This window comes from Protobothrops mucrosquamatus, unplaced genomic scaffold (genome assembly GCF_001527695.2).
Source record: "Protobothrops mucrosquamatus isolate PMUCROS unplaced genomic scaffold, P.Mucros_1.0 scaffold4023, whole genome shotgun sequence".
NCBI lineage: Eukaryota > Metazoa > Chordata > Lepidosauria > Squamata > Viperidae > Protobothrops > Protobothrops mucrosquamatus.
This window is the reverse complement of record NW_015389960.1, coordinates 62,096-85,482: the sequence shown is the minus strand read 5'-3', so window position 1 is coordinate 85,482 and position 23,387 is coordinate 62,096. Positions and strand designations below refer to the sequence as shown.

Below are 23,387 nucleotides of genomic sequence, written 5' to 3'. Positions count from 1 at the left end.
GATCCCTGGAAGTTCTTACAAACGGTTGCCTTCAGCAACCAGCACCGCCCACACCTCCTCTTTTTATACAGCAGTTCCAAGGCGTTGCCTCTCAGTGCCTTCTCCGTTTTCTCTGGAGTTGTCCCATTGACTGCTGTTGATTTACCCTTGCTAATTGCCTGCATGCGCGAGCATCAATTAGCAAGTCCATCAGGTGTGCGTTGTCTGAGTCTGACTCAGTCCCCTCACACAGCTGAGCTTCATCAGGAACACGACTGGAGGGCCCAGGCTCTTCATCAAGCCGTGAGTCCTGTAATTCATCAGAGCCTCCCTCTGACCCTGATGGTCCTTCCAATGCCTCCTCCACCTCCTCCTCAGATTCCTCAGACTCAGCTGTTGGGAACACAGGCTGGCACGGAATCACGACACCGCCCAGTCTGCTGTTACCGTCAAAGCCATGCCCACCCAATTGGTCACACCCAATGGGCCACGCCCACCCGGCACCCGACAATACATAAGTGGGTTTTGGGTTGCAGTTTGGGCACTCGGTCTCTAAAAGGTTCGCCATCACTGGTCTATGGAGATTCTCAGTCATACAGGTCCTGGTTGTCCCATTCCCCACCATCCAGCCAGAGCTGAAGAAGCTTCTTGGATGAGAAGCGAAATGTCTTCAAAGAAAAACAGGAAAGTCCAATTGCCTCCTGAAAAAAGCATCTTTGGTATGACAACAGACCAAACATGGGATTTTGATTGACCAGGTCATCTGCAACCATCAACTTCAGTCACTGTTATTTTTGCTAAACTTTTCTCAAGATTAGAAAGTCGAAAGCTGATAAATTGACACAGGATGTTGATTTGTTAACCGACAAGTCACCATTTATTTCCAGGATTTATTTATTTATTTTTTAATACTGGATTTCTAGCTCAACAATTTTTCATTCATTTGTGACAGATATAAATCAGATTGATTTAGGAGGGCAACAAACACTTGCCAAAGCCTTGTAAAAAAAAAAATCCAATTTATTTTCCGCAGTGTGTATGCGCTTTAATTTCCTTCCTTGTATACGGGCCCAAAAGAAATGTAATACAACATACAAGATATTGGGCTGAAACTCAAAAATCCGTGTCGAGATCTTGCCTTCAGCCCAGAGTTATTTTTTTTAAGGGGGGGGGGAGACTCTATCGTTCAATGTCAGTTTCCTGACTATATAACGAAAGTATCCCGTGCTCAGCAGGTAAATGATACAAGGATGAACATAATCAAATATTTCCTTGCACATTCAAAATTCTACTGTTTCTTCTTCTCTGCCTGCACTGTTGCCTTTTGTTTCAGCTGCTCTGTTCATTATCTTTCATCATCCTATTTTATTTTATTTTATTATTTTATTATTTTTTCTTGTTTCACCTGGTTTTCATTCAACCTTTAGTAAAGTTTCTACTCTGTCTCAATGACTGATTCACACATCTCCCTGTGAGTGGTTAGATTTCAAGTTATTATTTTACTCTCATTCTGATTTTTGTTTTTTTGCAGTTTCTTTGTTTATTTCTGTTTTTCTGGGTTTATTAGCTACCAGGCTAAGGTTCCTGATTTTGAGATTTTTCTCTTCCTCTTCCTCCTCCTCCTCCTCCATTACTAATATCCATTAATAGCAATACTATTATTTGGCTTCTTAGATTATTTTATTTTATTATTATTTCTTGTTTCACCTGGTTTTCATTCAACATTTAGTAAAGTTTCTGTCTCAATGATTGATTCACACATCTCCCTGTGAGTGGTTAGATTTCAAGTTATTGCTCTCATTCTGGTTTTTTCGTTTTGCAGTTTCTATGTTTATTTCTGTTTTTCTGGGTTTATTAGCTACCAGGCTATGGCTCCTGATTTTGAGATTTTTCTCCTCTTCCTCCTCCTCCTTCATTACTAATATCCATTAATAGCAATACTTTATCTCTTGGCTTCTTAGATTATTGAGCTCCCATTTCAGAATCATCAGTACTCTGATTATACCCAGCACAAATGTTCTTTTCATATCCTTTATTTTATACTAAAATCATCTGTTATCTTACAGCTTCCTATTCTTGTTTTTTTGATAGTTCTCATCTTCCTCTTCTCTTACCTTAAAAACGTACATTCTCTTTGCTCAATTTCCATATCTATTCCAGTTAAGTCTTGTACATTTTTCCAGATCATTTCTAATGATTCAACTCAAAACTATACACTTAACTCTTCTACTAGTTTCATTTTGTTCTGATTGTGCTTTATGCAATTATGTCATACTTTTTTTAGTGGCTTCCTCTATTGCTTCTTAGGAAATATAAAATTCTTCTAGCCTTTAAGTCTTCCTTTCCTGCTTTGCTGCATCTACCTCAACTGGTTTTTTTTCAATTCTCCTTTTAATAATAATTAGAATAAAGCTGGAAGGGACCCTGGAGGTCTTCTAGTCCAGTCCCCTGCTCAAGCAGGACTCCCTATATTATTTCAGACAAGTGGCTGTCCAGTCTCTTCTTAAAAACCTTGAGTGATGAAGCATCCATGTTTGAAGGCAAGCTGTTCCACTGGTTAATTGTCCTCACTGTTAGGAAATTTCTCCTTAATTCCAGGTTGCTTCTCTCCTTGATTAGTTTCCATCCATTGTTTCTTGTCTTGCCTTCTGGTGCTTTTGACCCCCTCCTCTTTGGGGCAGCCCCTCAAATACTGGAAGACTGCTATTATGTTCCCCCCCCTAGTCCTTCATTTCTCTAGACTGGCCATTCCCAAATCCTGCAACTGTTCTTCATATGTTTTAGTCTCCAGGCCTTTAATCATCTTAGTTTTTTTTCTTTTCTTCCTCCTCTCTTTCATTTCATTTGCCAATAATTAATATCTTAAATCAGTACTTCTTTGTGCAACCTATTTTACATATTTGTTTATATATGTATGAAGGGCCTTTTATCAACCAGTACGAATATGGTAAACAATAAATAATGCAAATCATCATGAAATGCAATAAGCAGAGTCCTAAGACATTAAAGAAATGTATATATATTTCAAGGATTTCTTTACTGTTTTAGGATTGTGCTTAATAGATATATATAGAGAGAGAGACCTTGCTTTGCCATCTTGCTTGGAGCTTAAAGAGGAACATGCAGTTATGGGGCTGGTTCGTGCCCTCCTTTGTCTTTTAATTAACTTTTAATATCAAATTTTAACTATCCTTGCCTCTGTTTTAAATTTTTATATCTAATGTTTTTAACATTGTACTTTTACATTGCCAAGAGTCCCTCTGTGAGGGAGATTGATGGTTTCTAAATGTGATAAATAAACAAATAATAAAATAAATTAATAGAATAAGATAAAATAAAGTAAAATAAGAGCAATAACAATTCAACAGATGAAAGCAACTTTAAATTCCAAACCAAGAGAAAAAACAGACTTGGAATTAAGTCACTGTTACATCAATTTTAATCACAGTATGTGGAGAAAATGTTCTAGAAGTTATGTGCCAGAACAATAAAAGAGAGGTCATCCATCAGGGCAACCAATGCTATTGAAATATGAAACCTGGGCTTGTATCCAGATAGAAAAGGATTCAGATAATGGATGTCATCCCAAATTATCTGTAGTTGAAGTCCCAATGTTTGTCTTCCAAGACTTTGCTATTAGGAAGTAAATGATTGTTCCCAAACTTTTCTGGATCGCTTATAATGAGTATCTACAAAATTATCTTTTTCAAAGGTGGCTGTTACCATGCTATTTCTGAAAAAGATATCACTGATTATCCAGTCAAATCCAATTCCTTGTAATGTTAGTAATCAAAAAGGATGAGAATAAAACCTAAAAATAATTGAGATCCATTCTTTCATTTACTTTCTCCATGTAGCTTAAACTTTTCATAGAAGCATCAACTGAAACGGATCCTACCGACCAATGCCTGGACATATTTAAAGGAACCATATCAAGAATGTAGGAATAGCTTTTAACATTCCTAAACTGAAAAAATAAGACAGCCTTAGACTATCTCCAGATAAGAAAAAGGTTGCTAGTACAAATTGGGGTCTGGTTTATCTCTTTTGTGAACTCTAAACAACCTTTTCCCTTACAATTTATGCCCCTTCTGACAATAGACCACATTTTAATGAATATGTGCGATATTATGGGATGCAAATATGTAACTATAAAAAGGAATGTAAGATGGGTCTTGGGCTTCTCCCTTTTCATAGCGAGATCCCGCTTTATTAGGGTAACCTAATAAACTGCTTTTAAATTATCTTCTGACTCGGTGGCTTATTGGGAAGGTAAACCGAGGCAGAACCCAGGGCCAGATTTGGCTATCACATATTGCAGTGATGGTGAATCTTTTAGAGACCGAGTGCCCAAAACCTTGTCCCGCCCCCACTCCACCCCCTGCCCCGCCCCCGCTCCACCCCCATCCCGCCTGCCCACAGGGCCACTCACCGCCTCCGTCGCAGATCACCCAGCAGCGCCATGGCGGCCACGCCCTCTGCCCACGCCCCACAGCATCAACTGTGCGCAATGGGGGTGTGAGGGCAGAGTCTTGTCTACGCTGCCTGGCTGCCATGTCCTTGGCTGCGCTGCTCCGCGTGGGCCACGCTCGGGGGCGACTCTCCTCCAGGGGGGCTGCTGGTGAGGGGGTTCAGGGAGAGGCAAGACTGGGGCAACGGCACGTGTGCCCACAGAGAGGGCTCCGAGTGCCGCCTCTGGCACCCGTGCCATAGGTTTGCCACCACTGACATATTGCATATAGACCAGTGGTTCTCAACCTTTTTAATGCCGCGACCCCAACCAGTTGTAAGTCGAGGACTAAACCGGTCGTAAGTCAAGGACTAAACCGGTCGTAAGTCGAGGACTACCCAACCGGTCGTAAGTCGAGGACTTTCCCTGCCCGGGAGCGCCGCGCATGCGTGGTTCCTCCCCCTGCGCCGGCCGAGGCATAGCTGGCAAGCGGCAGAGACGGAGCAGGCCGACCACCAGCTGGCCCAGCTCAAGGGAGGTAAGGCACCCGCCGGAAAAGGGGAAAAAAATGGCGGACAGCCTTGCTTGGCGACCCCCGTGAAATGGTCGATCGACCCCAAATGGGGTCCCGACCCACAGGTTGAGAACCACTGATATAGACCAAATACGTTTTCTCATTCTGGTCATTTTATTTTGGAACAAACTCAGATTTCTGTTTCTCTAATGTTTAATCCCTAATGCAAGCTTCCAACAATACAGTACTGAACTGTATTGCATCGTTATTATCGCTTATCCGTGTCTGAAAAACATTTTTGATATGTAGTGTTTTACAGCCATTTCCACGCTTTTGAATATGAGGATGTGAAGGGTGACCCGATGAACAGCAAAAGACGTGTCTCTGTCACCAAGTCTGCAATCCAGACGGAGGACATGAAAAGCAGACAAGTGACAGTGAAAAAAAAAAATGGTCTTGTGGCCTTTTCAATGCCCTTTTCTCTAGGACAAGCAGACACCAGAAATCTGCTCTAATATCTGCAGTTTTCCTCCTCTTAAAAGCCGCATTTAAATGCTCCTATCTGAAAAACAAAACAAAACAGCAGGTCAATACAGTCAAGAGCTTCATTCATTAATTTTAATTTAGGAACCATGGGCTTGCTGACTCAGCAAGTGACCGAGACACGTCTGTGGCAGCAAAATACCATCCTTCTCTGGACTCTTACTGTCTTTGTTTTTGTTCTCTGACACTGTTTTTTGCCATTTTCTATAAACCAATTGACCACGGGGTTAATCTGGGAAGATTTAGATACTTGTATTGATGTGGAAGAAGGTCACTCTGCTTTCTTTTCTATAAACATCAAGAGGAAAGAATAATTGAGACAGACTTTTTTTTTATCTTTTGTAGTATATAAGAAACAGTTCGTTGTTTCAACTCCTCCCCTCCGGACACCGCTATAGGGCGGTGCATGCCCAAACAATTAGACAAGGGGACAGTTTTTCCCCCTTGTGCCATCAGTCTGATGAACGCCCAATTCTCACTTATGTCTAAGTATATTTAATAATAATAATGATAAAGTTGGAAGGGACCTTGGAGGTCATCTAGTCCAACCCCCTGACCATGTTATATGGCTGTAGTACTATAATGTACAGGTATAGTATAGGTCAGTGGTGGTGAACCTATGGCACATGTGCCAGAGATGGCACTCAGAGCCCTCTGCGGGCACACGCGCCATGCCCCGGAGATGGCAACCGTCCCTCTTCAACCAGCCGCCCGCTAACTCGCCGAGGTCCCATGTGGCTGGATGCATCCCAGCACCCATGCGCTCGCTGGCCTCTGTGTGCAGGGGCTGATGGTGTCAGGCAGCAGGTGCCCCGGCCCCTGCCTCACCTTGCCCTGTGACAATGGCACCCCCACCCTGCCTCGCCTCTCCCCGCAGGACAAGCCTCCTGCCCACCGCCCCACCTGCCAGAGACCCCCTGGATCTCCCCCAACCTTGCCCGGCCCCCACAGGTGTCCCTCCCCACGAGTAACATTGAGGTGATCATGCCCACCTTGGCCATACCCACCCAATCTGCCATGACCACCACAGCCATGCCCACTTGGCACCCGGCGATAAATAAGTGGGTTTTGGGTTGCAGTTTGGGCACTCGGTCTCTGAAAGGTTCGCCATCACTGGTATAGGTGGTACCTTGCTCGATAGTAGTAACTGTGAGAAGGATCTCGGAGTCCTAGTGGACAATCCCTTAAATAGGAGCCAGCCGTGTCCTGCAGCTGCCAAAAAAGCCAACACAGTGCCTTTAATTCAGTGGTGGGATTCAGTCCGGTTTGCACCAGTTTGGCAGAAACGGTAGCTAATTTTTTATTGCCCAGGCCCAGAATGGACTTCCGGAAGTGGCATCCATGCAGAGAACCGGTTGTTCACATATTTGAATCCCACCACTGCTTTAATTGTCCCTGCCTTGTCCATAATAAATTTTAACAATATCCCCAAGGGACATTCAACTAGTAGCGAAGTAGCACTGATGACATGCAGAACATCCCTGAATATCCAAAGCCCGCTGAATTACTATTAACTCATTTAGTTCTGTGTGATATTATCACAAAACTAGTAAAAGTAACCCCCAGTCTCCTGAAAAGCAAACAAAACATAGTGAGAACGATGGGAATCTTGGTGCATATAAATCTTTCATTGCATGTAATAAACGGCAGTGGAAGTTGTGGGTTCGGTTCATGCCGCAAACCTATGGCCTCATGGTGGACACGTTTCCTTTGTACTTAAAGACAGTTTTGCTCCAAAGTAAATTAGTATTAACAACTAGCCTTTCAAATGTACCTCTTATGAATGAATCATATTGCAGAGAATTAATATATTAAAGGGACCACACTCTTTTATTTTAATGTTATTTATTCCTTTTTCACTATACAACAAAAACAAAATACATTTTTTTCCTTAACAGTACTGTGTTATACATCTCATATGTTATTTACAATTATTTACATTAGTAATCATATCTTTTTATTTCTGTTCTAGCCAATCATAACATTTGTTCCATCTCTCGTAAAATTCTGTTGCCTCCTTGTCTTTTAGTTCTAGCGTAAGCTTGTTCATCTCTGCGCATTCTAATATCTTATAATCATATCATTTGTAGGTATTCACTATCTTTCTCCCTCATCAACCCTGCAAACAATCTATGCAATATTTTCTCCTGGGAATACAGTATGTCATGTGTGGCCTCCGGCTATTATGGAGCCTCAATTCCCCTTATTCTTAGCAAGCAAGATCCAAGTGGTAAGATATGGGAGTTACATCTGAAGAACGTCTGGAAGGATGCGAGAGATAAAATTTAACTAAAATAACAGGTTTATCCTTAAAGCTACTCTCTGGATCCCTCAGCTTGAAATAAATAACAATATTAGAGTGATGGCTGCAATTTTAGACGGAAGCTATTTTTTCATTTTTCCAGAGGTTGTGGGTGCTTAAGAAGAGATTGGACAACCATTTGTCTGAAATGATACAAGGTTTCCTGCTTGAGTAGTGGGTTGGACTAGAAGACCTCCAAGGTCCCTTCCAACTGTTATTCTGTTGTGTGGAAAGTTGTCTCAGTGGTGCTGTAACCTATTTATTTACTTGAGAAGTGGGAGTATTTCATCTATGAAATATTAAGAGGCAATCTTCTCTAAGTTTTCTTGTATATTATGTTCAGACTCTGGAATTTAATCAAAAAATGAAAATAAACTGTACACTGGTATTTAATAGTGTAATATTAAACATAAATTTAGCTTTTGATTCTGGCACATCTACTACATGTCAGTACCATTATTTCCAAACCTGTTCTTCCCTTTAATATCTTGTGATTTTCAACTGTTATGGTTAGTCCTGAATCATGTTTGGAGAGATGGTAGAGATGTAGATGTAAGGATGTCATATCCTTTTCACAAAGATATATAAGTGGAAACAGCTGGAATGCCATCATAATAAAACTAAAAGGAATACTTGAACTGGAACTTCCACATAGTCTATATAAAATCTATATAAAAACAGCGTAAGGAATAAAAGCAAGTGTTTTTGACTTTGCTAGATAATTTAAAAATGTGATTATTAAAAAGATATATATCAGCCAAGGTTGCCACGTGAGCTATTGATGCTTCCTTAAAAGGACCATCCTTTCTCTAGAAAGTTATGTAAAAAGAGCAAAGCTGGTACTTTTTTTTCAAACTCTAACCAAACTTACATTTTTCCTTTATAAGATCAGGACTATAATTAGTTCTCTAACCAAAACGTATATTTTTCCTTTATAAGATCAGGACTGTAATTAGGGGTTTAATTCATCCCTTGAAAAATTTTCAAGTTGATAAAAAATTCAAACACAAAATTGTGCTTTTAAATAGTAGTAAATTAAGGGAGATGAGGTCATCTCCCTTTGTATAAAATGTACAAAATCATTTTTATATTATAGATGTACAAACAAAAAAGCCATTTAAAAAAAAAGGAACTTACAGAATGTTTAACCTACTGTAAGCTTTAAAAAATCCATAAAAATAGGAGCAATTCAATTCTAGAAGTTTTGTAACAGAACAAATGAAGATTTAGAAAACAGAACATCCGAAAAAGAAAAGTAAAACTAAGAAACTAGAATGCACTCATGGTAAGCTTTCAGTATTTCATACGAATAAATTAGACTAAAATTAGATAGCTTGTATTATTAGAACAAAATTATGCAGACAAGATTTCAAAAATAGTTCTATAAATTATGCTGTTGCTAAACGTTTTCTTTTACTCTTAAAATCAACTCTCCCTTTTCGATTCACAATATACTGTGTTTAAAAGTGGGATTGTTGCTATTATGTGCAATTTGAACACAGCTCTCCCATACAAGCTTTGTTTCTGAAAACATGCAAATGAACAAAGTACTTAATATAAAGAAACAACAAATATTTCATTTTATATATATTTTATTTCAAAAAAGGAGTCAAAGAAATGTTTTAAGAATACCTATATTCTTCCTTTTTACACTTTTTTATTAACATTTACAAAAACATTCAAACACTGAGGAAAAATTAAATAATTTTAGAAGCAGAACTCCTTTCTTTTCTGCCTACACACATACAACAATTCTGAGCTGTTGACACAATCCCCCCCCCACATTCATAAAACCCTTAACAACTATTGTCAAACATAAATTAAGTAAATCATAGGCACTAGTTTATCATATTCATGTTTCCACACTTCAATATACCCAAACCTCTAAAACACAAAAAGTCATAGGATGTCGTGGCAATCAAATAAACTGACAGTGTGAAAGTCTCCTCTAGTTACACCTTTTTCAGGAATCTAAATTTGCTGGATGTTTATTGCAACGTGGCAGCAGGGGGGGGGATGATGCCCTTAAAACGTGATGCATTATCAAAAGTAACGCAAGGTTGAGCTTCGTAAAAACACGCTTATAAATTAAGGTGATGTAGCTTGGTTAAAAAGGCAACATCTGGATGTCTGAAGAAAATATTCAGATAAAAGTATTTTTTCTAGTAAAAGTAGAAATGAGAACGTTCTCACTTATAAAGACTGCAATATCTACTTGGCTAGAGCCCCGTTTTAAAAATTAGACTAGGTAAAAGTTACCTAAAAATATTTAGATATCTCATGTTTTTTTTCTGATCAGCACTTTAAACATGCTGGACTGACAGTGCAACACAGCTCCTGTTAATTTCCCTTCCTACAATTACTGGCTACCCTGATTTAAGAAGACACCCCGGTTCAATTCTTTTTGATCTGGCTTGACTGCAATTAGGATGTGTTCATAGTAACATTCCCAGTTAAAGGAAAATCACTCCCCACAATGTGCTTGTGACTCACACAAGTGCAAGTAATTCCACTATGTAAAGCTGCAAAGTGAAAACGAAGTCACGATGTCCAGGGTCTTACTTGCAGGTGATAATTTATGTCTGAAAGGTCCATATTGTGCCTTCAGGACCCAGCATCTAAAGATTCCAGAATCCCATCCTTTTACACAAGACCGTGGAAGGGCCATCCCTTTAAATTAAAAAAATAAAAATAAAAACGCCTGAGTGCTGGAACAGATGTCTAGTCCTATCCTGCCTTGGTCACTTTTCCAATTCAAGTAAAAATTGCATGGCTTTTAATCCACTAATCTAGGAAGGCTACCTAAATAATCAAAGACGGGAATCTCCAAACCACTTACTCTTTTTTTTTTGCAAAATTCAAAAATACACATTTTAAGAGGCAGGCGTGAATGAGGGTTTCAAGCTGCAAACGGAGTATGTTTGATGCTCAGTCCTTACCAAAATGGCATCCTAGCTAAAACCTTTTTGTTTGTTTGTTTGTTTAGCTCAATACTTTAGACAGCAAAAGGAAACGTCATTCCGAGAGACTGCCTTTTCTTTCTTTAAAAAGGAAAATAATCATTGCAAGTGACTGATTCTGAATTCCTTTCTGATAAGTAACTTTTCTTCTGTCTTCCACTACAACCTAACTCAGGGGTAGGCAACCTTGGCTCTTTTATGAGTCGTGGACTTCAACTCCCAGAATTCCTGAGCCAGCATGGCTCAGCATGGAAACCTCACCCTTTCTCCTCAGGATGGCTGGCTCAGGAATTCTGGGAGTTGAAGTCCACGAGTCATAAAAGAGTCAAGGTTGCCTACCCCTGGGCTAAGTTAATGAGATTGTCTGGTTTGTATGTGGATTAGTATTTAAATTGGGTATCATCTAATTATCGACTATATTGGAAATCCATTCATTAAGGATTGCTTGTCTGCAAATGAATTACTCTTTCCTCAGAAATAGAAAGAAATCCTTTCTCCATTTTTAGACATTCAGCATAGTTTTAACATTGAGGAGAGCTTATAACAGGGGTCTTCAAATTTGGCTCTTTTATGACTCGTGGACTTCAACTCCCAGAATTCCTGAGCCAGCATGACTCAGCTTGGAAACCTCTCCCTTTCCCCTCAGCATGGCTGGCTCAGGAATTCTGGGAGTTGAAGTCCACGAGTCATAAAAGAGCCAAGGTTGCCTACCCCTGGTCTAGGCCTAGGTCGCTTTATGACTCGTGGACTTCAACTCCCAGAATTCCTGAGCCACCATGGCTCAGCTTGGAAACCTCTCCCTTTCCCCTCAGCATGGCTGGCTCAGGAATTCTGGGAGTTGAAGTCCACGAGTCATAAAAGAGCCAAGGTTGCCTACCCCTGACCTAAAACAATCGAAAAGGGAGCCGCAAAAGATGGGGCTTTTGAGTATTAATAGTTTTCTACCGCGTGAGGGAATACCCTGACAACGAGGATTGGCAAAATAGCAAAAAGCTGACAACTGTTAGAGGAGCAAACCACTTTGTAAACATACATGACAGAGTTTTCTTTCTTTCTTTCTTTCTTTCTTTCTTTCTTTCTTTCTTTCTTTCTTTCTTTCTTTCTTTCTTTCTTTCTTTCTTTCTTTCTTTCTTCAAACTGTTACCAATAATGCAAAATACAAATATAAGGCAAAGTACATAGTTAAAATATTAATAGGGGCAATAACCTCAGTGGAAGTATTTACAATTAAACACACCTCTAGGAAGCTGATCTTTTTTTAAAAAAAAAAAGGATAAAGACTCCCTCATACCGTGAAACATAACCCACAGGAATAAAGCATTTGGTGTCAGCAGAACAACTGATTTCCTTAGAATCTCTGGGCAAGAGCTGCATAGTTGTTGTTGTTGTTGTTTTTCCTTCATGTTAACTACAGGCCTGCTCAGTTGCACTCCAGGCTTTATACCCCTGGCGATTATTTCTTCATCAGTTCTCTTCCTCTCTCTTCCCAGGAAGCTTGCTCTAAAAAAGACTCACATGTTTAAAAAGAAAAAAAAAAGCTATTTTCCTGAGCCAGGAACAGCTAGTTTTGGGATTGTACAACTGATAAATGAGCCCTTTTGGCAATCGTAGTATTACACAAAACCTGATATGACAAGTCAACGTAAAAGAATGGCAACCTATGCTTATCAAGTCTCAGAGGCCTAGGTGTTGTTTTTTTTAAAAAAAAAATTGGTACAACTCTATCACTCCCACAGTGAGACTCCAGAGACAAGGCTCTGTTGTGACTCAGTTTCTCCACACACCTCTTCCACAATTGTCTCAAACAATCTCACTAGCCCCAGTAGCATTTTACGATCCAATTTTTGCTTTGATCAACATTAATATATCTCTTCTACGGGTGAAAAGAAGCCTTGCTCTTTAAAATCAAGTAACGCACGGTCTTTCAAGAATTGTTTTTGCTTAACATTTTATGTGCTGCACTTTTTCAAAATGGATGTATCTTTGGCATATTCAGACATTTGCCCTTGTTGTAGCCATGTTGACTGTTGTAGCCGTGTGAGCATCGATCACAATTTTAGGAAGCAGGGAAGCAGAGCTTCAGAAGCGATACGTGATTCACGTAAAAATAATCTGAGTGATCACCAAGTATCTGATGTTAAATGTCATTAAAGTGCTGTTTTATAATCTCTGCCAGCTTGTGCTAATTAAAGACAGAGAGATCTGGAGAGTTTCAACACCCCCCCCCCCAAAGTATTTTCCATCAGTCTGCATGTTGATCTGTGGTTTAAGCCTGGTGAAGAAGGATATCGTTGAGTTACAAAGCTATGCCGTTCAGTAGCAGCCATCCTTCCAGCTCTCGTCTTTTACGCTGCTATAGGATTTGGGAGCTGGCAGGGATCTGAAACAGAGAAAATGAGATTCATCAGAAAGTCTCTCCCAGATATTCTGGTTCTTTATAGCCTACTGTATCTCTCTCTCTCTCTCTTTCTTTTTTTTCTTTTGATGTAAAGAACCCAGGAACAAAAAATGAAAACCGTCGAAGATTCTGTACTGCTTCTCTCCCAATGCCAAGAAACTTTAGGATCAGCAATAATATTCCACAGTGCCTTTTCTTATGCCCCCTTTTGGTGTTCTAATTATTACGGTAGCCTGGCACAAGAAGAAGCTTTCATACATCTGCCTTATGCCCTTTATTGTATAATAATGTTGTATTGCTCTTTAAATTTAGCAGGCATTTAAATTTCGCCATTTTGAGATTAGCTCTACGTTCCCCTTCTAGCTTTCAGAGTTGTTTTCTGTGCACGTATGGGACCCTCAAATGCACAGCTGCTTTGCCCTGCCTACAGTCTGCCCTTGAACCTAGCCATGTTGTGCTACTCTTTGTAGTCCCTCCAAGCAACACTCTTAAAAGGCCAGCAATTGGTGGGTTTTTTTTCCTGGACAAAATTTCAGGATCCTGAACTGTGGATAAGCCATGCAAAATGTGGCTGGAATGGTGCTTGTTAGGGTCAGGCGTTCCAGGAGTTCCATTCCATCCACTTTTTTTTCCCTAAAGGATTTATGTCCTATTAAATTACAAATCACTAGATGGCAGCAAAAGAGCAAAAGCTGTCTGGATTTGTGCAGCCAAAGTGCAGCTGCAGGTTGATATGTTGTTGAAGAGCCCAAGACCGGGAGATAAATTTTATCGATTCTTGCATGAAATCACCCGTGCAGGCGCACCTGATACATTTCTTGGTTAAAGAAAACCCCTTAGGTGTCAACGCTGCTAACATCGGATGTTTTTGCTTTGACAACAGTTAAGAGATGCAACCATTTTCTTCCTATGTTTTACTTTTAGAGTTAGAATCAGTGTTTCTCAACCTTGGCAACTTGAAGAGGTATGGACTTCAACTCCCAGAATTCCCCAGCCAGCTGTGCTGGCTGGGGAATTCTGGGAGTTGAAGTCCATACCTCTTCAAGTTGCCAAGGTTGAGAAACACTGAGTTAGATGATGCTGGGGGGGGGGGAGGAATGTGTATGAGAGATTAGTTAGACATAATAACACTGGACCTAGTGTGAGAACCAAGGTTAATGAAATAAGAGATGATAAGAACTGGTGGGCTGGAGAACTGGAGGGAGAGCCTGCATTTCAAACTAATTGGGGAATGTGATTTATGACTGTGAACTGGAGGAGGGAATTGTGCTTTGATACTATGTGCTCAGGGGAGGGGAATCCAGTTTTTGGCTTCCACTGTGTTAGTGCCGATGCTATGCTACTCAAATAAAGATTCTTTAAGGTAAACAATGCCTCCAAGTTCTTTGAAGAGTTTCATCTGTTGGAACCATGACCTCAACATTACTTACTGATTTTAAATTTTACAATTTCAGCTCACTTTTTGAGGACGTCATCCTGCGACAGGCTGGCTCAGCCAAGGGCGTCTACATGTATGTTCATCGTTTCAATGTCAAGATGCACTTAACGACCCCCTGCTCTCCCTGATGTGGTACTTAACACAACTGCACGGGTTATTAAGCAGACCGTGGGGTGCCTCAAAGACCCTGGGAAGCCTAGTGCAGTCCTGCCTGCCCTGGGCNCCACTTGATTAATTAAATTAATAAAAAAAAATTAATAAAACTTTGTTGTTTTCATTGTGTTTGTCTTTTGCTTAAACTGTTCAATACAGTAGACTGTTGGCTTCCCAGCCAGTAGTCCTGTGGTAATGACATGTATGTTGCCTTTCTTTCCTTCAAGGAATGTATAAAATACATTCGCATATTAATACAGAGGAGTCGGGGAGTCGGAAGTACAAAAAACTGAGGAGTCGGAGTCGGAACATTTATCTACCAACTCCACAGCCCTGGTTCCAGTGCTGCAGAAGCTTCTGGAACTCTTCAAAAGATAAATGTGGAGGAGGGAGTGGGGCCTGGTGAGGGAGAATCCGGCGGGGTGTATGGGGGGATGGCAGTGCCTCTGCAGCCGGTTGTAAGGGCAGACAACTGCAGGGGTGCTGAAGCTTTGGGGAGGTCCGCTGTAACTGTGAACTGGTCATTAAGCAAGGACTAATTGTAGTACACAGTCTAACTATACATTGTCATGAGCCAGAAAATGTCTTTGCAGTGAAGAATCTATGTAGTAATTCCACAAATAGCCTCAAAATTAGAAAGACAAGGATATAACGGGGTAAGTCAAAATGTACACATAGTAATGATTCTTCAAAATTATAGTTATTTCGTTCAAAAGCAGCAGAAAGTAGTGTAAACACGTTTAATTTCTCCCCAAATCTGAATCTTAAAAATAAGTATGAGACAAAGGTAATGCATGGATGTTTCAGCCACGAAATCTCAAAATGGCTCTACCTAACAAAGCACCCCAAATTACTTTCTGCCTTCGTTGATATAAAAATTCCGGTGTCCATAAAACATTCAGCTCTTTCAAGTCTACCCCTACCCTCCATCTTATCCCAAAATACTTCACTTATCTCAAAGTCAGAAAAGTAGATTTAAGTCCGCCCGCCAGATTAAACCCACACAAATTCAAATTATTCTCCAAAGCGCCAGAGGGCAGGACGAGAAACAATGGTTGGAAACTGGTCAAAGAGAGAAGCAACCTGGAATTAAGGAGAAACTTCCTGACAGTGAGGACAATCAACCAGTGGAACAGCTTGCCACCAGAAATCGTGGGCGCTCCATCACTGGAGATTTTTAAGAAGAGGCTGGACAGTCACTTGTCTGAGATGGTATAGTTTCTCCTGCTTGAGCAGGGGGCTGGACTAGAAGACCTCCAAGGTCCCTTCCAGCTCTATTCTATTCGAAAGTATCATTCCCCTCTATTGCCAGCTTCTCCGAAATACCAGAAACGCACCATTGAAAAATACATTAATTTTGATACAAAAGTGTTTCACTTTCAGAATAAACACACGCAGACAAATCATTCTAGCGGTGTAAGATAACGTGACCCAGGACATGAATGTTTCTCCCAAATGATGTAGCGGTAGACTCACCTGCGCATGGGCTGCGTGAGTTTGCTACGAGGCACTGGGATGCCCCCCGTGCCGGGGGTGCTCGGTCTTGGCAAGCCACTCCTCAACCCTGTGGTTCCCGCAGGTCTGGTAAGGGTCGCGCTGTTGATGCTGCTGGCTGGACTGGCAGAACTGGGAGCTGCTAAAGGCCCCGGCGAAGAGCTGCCGTGCGGAAGCGGCGTGGCTTCGGGAACGGAATTAGGTCCATGGGTATTAAACGCTTTCACTGGCTGTCTCAGAGCCAGAGGTGAGGGCGTTGCTGGAGACCGGAATTTACTGGGAGACGGAACTGGAATAGCAGCAAAAGGAGACAAGTCACGTTCAGTGTCAAGAGCCGTAAAATGGCCGCAGCTTAAAATCAGACAGAGCCTAAAATCACCAGCGATGTAGCAGAACAGCACCCAATACATACTAGTTCACAACAGCCAATTTTAGAGCAGGCTTTTTATTCAATATTTATTGTGATTTTTATTATTGCCTGTTCACCGCCCTGAGTCACGTAAGGGAGATAGGGCGGTATATAAATTTAAATAATAAATAAATAAATAAATAAATATTTCTGAACTTGTTGCTTTTGAGAGATGCAAATGGGTCAGATCTAAATGACAATGTCCTTTCAATATTCTACCAGAAAAGATGAGCAATTCCATGAGAAGCGGTGCAAATAAAAACAGCTGCAATGACAAGTAACTGTGTAGCTAATTCATTCTAATTGTTTCAGCAGCTAAACACTACTACTAATAATAATAATACTAATACTACTACTACTACTACTAATAATAATAATAATAGAGTTGGAAGGGACCTTGGAGGTCTTCTAGTCCAACCCCCTGCTCAAGCAGGAAACCCTATACCAGGGGTAGGCAACCTTGGCTCTTTTATGACTCGTGGACTTCAACTCCCAGAATTCCTGAGCCAGCATGGCTCAGCATGGAAACCTCACCCTTTCCCCTCACAGCATGGCTGGCTCAGGAATTCTGGGAGTTGAAGTCCACGAGTCATAAAAGAGCCAAGGTTGCCTACCCCTGCCCTATACCATTTCAGACAAATGGTTTTCATGGGATGATGTGCAGAAGTGGGTCTACGTTTCAGTCATTCCTTACCGAAAAAAGAAGTTTAAGAGTCCTCAATTTTAAATTTAAATTTGAGGACTCTTTCTACAACAGGGGTGTCAAACTCGCAACGTCACGTGACGTGTTGCGACGTATCGTGACTTTTTTTCCCCATTGCTGGCAATGGGGTGGGCACGGTTTCGCCATGACGCATCCTGCCCGCCGGCCGGCCGTTTGACACCCCTGTTCTACAATGTACTCTTTTAGCTAATTACTTCAGTATTTGGATTTGGCTTTTTCTTAAACAATTGCTAATTGTAGATAAGTTTAGGGATTAACAGTTAATTTTCTGTTTAAAATGATCAATACAGCCAAATAATACCTTTCTATTACATCAGAAAATGAGGATAATATATCTGGCAAGCTAAGAATGTAGTTCTTCCAGCCAAGAGTACAATATACAGAGAAAACAACATTAATTTATATGTTACAATACTTTAAATGGTGTATGATGCACCTGCCTCCAGAAGCGGTGAATGTTCCAACACTGGAAGTTTTTAAGAAGAAACTGGACAGCCATTTGTCTGAAATGGTATAAGGTTTCCTGCCTGAGCAGGGGGTTGGACTAGATGACCTCCAAGGTCCCTTCCAACTTTACCATTATTATTATTATTAGATTGAAATTTAATAAGTATTTACTTCAATTAAATGAGGCTCGTATTCACACTATGAATTTGTAAGGTAAAGTACATCCAAAGAGTGTGTGATGTGTAAATATGGGCCTGCCTTATGGACCAAATATACTATATCTCAAAGTATGGACATAATTGATGATAAACGATCCCAATAGGAATGTTATGGTCTGTAATCATGCAAACAACGTAGGCTACTTCCAGTTTAAGAGATAGATATCGAGGAAAAAGAATTATATTTCAAGAAAACGGCTAGATTTGATACTTAACAGATGGAAGTTACATGTTACAAGATTGTTATAACCTTTTTCTTCTGATCCTTCATATATTTATGTTGTGCAATGATTCTATTAAAATACAAAAGGATCTTTCTGTCAAGAATATTCCCAAGGTGGCGTAGCAAAGGCGTTTTGAGGAGCAGACAATGGGTACTGGGGGTGGGAGGGGGGGAGAGGCAAATTGGGTTTGAAAAAGTTCAACATAATGAATTGCAAAAACTGCTAAATAAAGATGGAGGGATATTTGAGAAACATTAAATGTAACTACAGATCTTGAAAGCTCTTGGAGCTGTAAATAAATAAATGCAATTCCAGCATACTGTAGGGGAAATCTTTTTGAAAAACAGAATGGTAAATTCAAGTATGAAAATCCATCCATCCATCCATCCATCCATCCATCCATCCATCCATCCATCCATCTATCTATGTTAAATTTGGATTGCTAACAAAGAGTTAAAGGGAAGCTGGTATAGCTATTTCAAGCTCCTTAGCTCTCATCAGATTTCTTCTAAGAAAACATATTAATTTCTCTTTAATGCTCTAAGATATCCTATGAACAAGGCTTCCCAAGCTGACTTTATAAAAAAAAAAAACTTCATTTGTCCGCAAAACACACTGCCCACAGAAATGTGATTTTGCAGCAACAAAAAAGGCCTTTACGAGAGAAAGCAAATCACTCAGAAAAAGAGTTTCTTTGTCTGAGGTCTAAATCATTTGCAGTCTGATGTAAGTATTAATGGACTGCCTTCTTTGTTCCATTCTCAAATAAGTCTTTAGTTCGGAGATGTTTATTTGTAACCACACTTCTATGCCACCCACTTTCAACGCCAATAAATTCAGCACGCAAATCAGATGTTTTCCCTTATTGGTGCCACACTAATTAGAGTCCTTCTCTGAAGACCAAGACTGCCTCAAAAATGGAGCCCTCCAATAAAGAAATAACAAACTTACAAATCTTGAGGAAACACGAATCCAATCCCGCAGGCAATAGGCCAGGGGTAGGCAACCTTGGCTCTTTTATGACTCGTGGACTTCAACTCCCAGAATTCCTGAGCCAGCATGGCTCAGCTTGGAAACCTCTCCCTTTCCCCTCAGCATGGCTGGCTCAGGAATTCTGGGAGTTGAAGTCCACGAGTCATAAAAGAGCCAACGTTGCCTATCCCTGCAATAGGCTAATCTTATGAATGCAAAGTTGTAACTTCTTGCATGAAAATATAAGAGGAAACTACAGTATACCAAGGAAATCAAACTGGCCTTCTACTGTATATATGGTGCAAAATCAAAAGACATTAATTGCGAAACACTGTAAATTCTTGATCTGTGTAATCTAGATTACTAGATGCATACCTGGACAAGCCAAGATATGTAGTTTACCTAGAAGTGCATGGCAGAAGAACCTTAAGCCAAAAGATTAACGCTGTTTATCTTTTTTCCAATCAAAATCCCAGCTAACTGTTTAGATTTTAAATTGATGCCTGAGGTCATTTATAAACTATAGAAAGAAACTGAAGCTTAATCTAAGCAAGACTTCTAAAAACAACTACATCTGATGTGATGCAATGTGGCTTTGATGTTATGGGTAGTTGGGATTGTTGCAATAATCTTGACATTGGTTTTGGGTAGGCATGTGTGAAGCAGAAGTCCACAATAAAGGTATCCAGTATAGAGGATTTTGTTATACTGCATGATTTGTGCTGCTCACCAAAAGCTATCTATCAGGTGAACATTATTTGTGTGTTTTTATATTGCGAGATCTGCATAAATACCGCAACAATTTTTACTACTTAAAATTTCTGAAGTCAGTCAAGATTTGGTATCCTGAGCTTTCCAATAATGTGGATGAGCTTTTTTTTTTTTTTAAGTGCCAAGGCTTTTTCTAAAATACTGTGATTATGTTTAGCTTTCTCAAAGACGCCATATATTATCCTGATAATATTAAGTTCCATAGTTATTCTTTTTTTTTAGCAGAATAGTACAAAACTACTTTGGATAGTTGTCCCATGAGTTTTTTAAAAGCAGAATGTAAGAATACCAAAAGTAATTAGTCTTGATGAAAATAATGAGTTTCCTTCACCAACTATGAATTTCAGAGATATCAAATTTGAATAATACCAGTTGGAACAATGCTGCTTAAATACGACAGGGTGAAATAAGTTGTCTCAAATCTGAACTCAAAAACAAAAGCTTTGGATTTCTGAGAAGATACCCAGGCTATAATAATTTTTATCCTGTTGTCTTTTTTTTTTTTTTTAATTTAAATTAATTTTCTGTTGTTACAAATTATAAGTGCTTAGTAAACAACGTGTTGTCTGGATCCATTTTTTACTTAATAATACATATTGAATTCCTAATCTCTACCCCTTTTTTCCGGCCAGTGATATTTGAAATTATTCTGTCTTCTTTTTCTTTATCCTTCAATATTGATCTGCCAATTTCTACACAGTCTGGTGTTTTCTTGATCCTCCCTTCTTCAGGTGATGTTTCTTCATTTTTCCAGCACTAAGCAAATACAATTCTTACTGCTAATAATACCTGCAACATTTAGTATATACTTCCTCATTGTATTTTTCTATTGTACCTAATAGAAATAGTTCCAGTTTATAACATCTTTTCTACTCAACTCATATCTCAATTATATTTGCAACTGAGGCCACCTTATTGAACCAATACCCTATTCTTCCAACTCTTATTTCAATTTTGGTTTCCCTTCAGTATTCAAAATGTCTTTTGTAGGTTACAATTTTCTCAAAATTGATTGAGTAAAAGCTTCCTTTGTTAAGAGCCATCCTGATATTTTCATATTTCCCATACCACAGAAAAGTGAGCCATCCTAATTATAAATCATATCTTTCTAAGTATACTAATCTAAGACTAAAAGATTAATATCCTGTCCCCGAAAGCAAGATGTAATGATAGATTCTATCTAGAAAGGATGACAATCAAACAGCCTTCAAACTCCACTCAGGATGCTGAGTTGACTTAAGGCAGACATGTCAAACACCAGGCCCGGGGGCCGGATGCGGCCCGCGAAGTGGTTTCATGTGGCCCGTGAAGCCATCCTGGAAACAGTGAGGGAACGGCCCCCTCTGCCTTGGCCCTGGCCCAGGCCGGCCAGGAGCCCATGTACAATTTTGTGGTGGCCATCTATGCTGAAACGCATTCAGTCTTAGCTCCATAACCCCCCCACCGCATGGCCTGGAACAGTGAGGCTCCTCCAGTGGACCATTCCTTGGCACTTGCCCTGGTCCCACTCCCTTCTGCCAGAGACCCTCAGATCTATCCCACTCCTGCCCAGGCCCCCACAGGCACCCTTGACGTGAATGATGTAGAGCAGTGGTTCTCAACCTTTTTAATGCCGTGACCCCAACCGGTCGTAAGTCGAGGACTAAGCTGGTCGTAAGTCGAGGACTAAACCGGTCGCAAGTCGAGGACTACCCAATCGGTCGTAAGTCGAGGACTTTCCCTGCTTGGGAGCGCCGCGCATGCGTGGTTCCGCCCCCTGCGCCGGCCGAGGCGTACCTGGCAAGCGGCAGAGACGGAGCAGGCCAACCACCAGCTGGCCCAGCCCAAGGGAGGTAAGGCACCCGCCGGAAAAGGGGGAAAAAATGGCGTACAAAAAAAAGGCGGACAGCCTTGCTTGGCGACCCCCGTGAAATGGTCGATCGACCCCAAATGGGGTCCCGACCCACAGGTTGAGAACCACTGATGTAGAGCTGGCCACGGCCACCCAGTAGGCCACACCCACTCCATCCACGCCCACCCAGTAGGCTGCACCCACCCGCCCCCCTGAGGGCAACCGCAATGCTGATGCGGCCCTCAATGAAATTGAGTTTGACACCCCTGACTTAAGGCAAAATAAAAACCGAAATCGATTAGTATAATTAACGGAGCTTCTTCTTAGGAAGCAAGAAGAAAGTTCATTTGTACAATCTCAACAAGAGTTAATCTTTTTCTGACAGGTCTGCCTGGGCTGAATCTTGTACCAAGCTTCAAATATTTAGCATTTGCTGATAAGCTGGTGCCCCAAATGTACAGCTCAAACCTGCTTCGGAGGGTTTGAGGTACAGGATGACAAAACAGATATAGTCAGGTCCTTACAGAGGAACAAGTGTTAACACTAAAGATTAATATTTCCTGGGGAATACCGGAACTAAAAAGTTGAACGCATAAAGCAGGGATCTTCAAACTTGTCCCTTTTATGACTCGTGGACTTCAACTCCCAGAATTCCTCAGCCAGCGTGAGGGAACTATGACCCTTTTATGACTTGTGGACTTCAACTCCCAGAATTCCTCAGCCAGCGTGAGGGAACTATGACCCTTTTATGACTTGTGGACTTTAACTCCCAGAATTCCTCAGCCAGCGTGAGGGAACTATGATCCTTTTATGACTTGTGGACTTCAACTCCCAGAATTCCTCAGCCAACGTGAGGGAACTATGACCCTTTTATGACTTGTGGACTTCAACTCCCAGAATTCCTCAGCCAGCGTGAGGGAACTATGACCCTTTTATGACTTGTGGACTTCAACTCCCAGAATTCCTCAGCCAGTGTGTCTGGCTGAGGAATTCTGGGAGTTGAAGTCCACGAGTCATAAAAGGGCCAAGTTTGAAGACCCCTGACATAAAGAAACAACTTTCTGACTTTAGCTGGAGCCCAGTAAGAGCCTTTAAGCTAATTACCTCCTTTGGCGGCTGGAGTAGGAAGTAGCTGTTTGGTTTTGAAGGCAACACGGTGCAAATTTTTCTGCTTTTGCAGAGCTGTTGAAACAAAGACATGTTATCTCTGTCTAAACGAAGCTGATATGAACAAAATATATATATATGGCAAAATAGCTTTCAAAAGCTGTTATGGCTCCAGTCATAGTAGCAGCAGCAGTAGCAGCAAAGTGTTTTATTTTAAAGAAGTGAGGCTCTCACCACAGTAAGAACTGTCAGAAAATGTACAGAATAAAATGCATCATGGGCTTTAGCAGGCAAAGGGTTTTTTGCAGGCCAAAATAATATTAATAATAAATACCTGCCAACACCTAGACGTGAAAACAAACCACCAGCCAATCATGCAAAGCCATATCAGTGCAAGGTTAAACTTAAGAGGGCAACTGTCTCATTTAACTCCAAAGGTTTATAAAGTTTCAC

General features: G+C 40.7%; 1 protein-coding gene across 1 annotated transcript in view; it reads right to left on the bottom strand.

The window, feature by feature from the left end:
• Window positions 1-12,967: 12,967 nt before the first annotated feature.
• SLAIN2 (SLAIN motif family member 2) overlaps window positions 12,968-23,387 on the bottom strand; it is a 34,680-nt gene continuing 24,260 nt past the window's right edge. The window contains exons 7-9 of the mRNA XM_029286547.1: window positions 22,932-23,009; window positions 16,214-16,520; window positions 12,968-13,128 (exon numbers count right to left, since the gene is read on the bottom strand). Of these exons, the coding sequence (XP_029142380.1) occupies window positions 13,062-13,128; window positions 16,214-16,520; window positions 22,932-23,009 (452 nt within the window). The 3' untranslated portion in view covers window positions 12,968-13,061. The remainder of the gene's footprint in view (window positions 13,129-16,213; window positions 16,521-22,931; window positions 23,010-23,387) is intronic.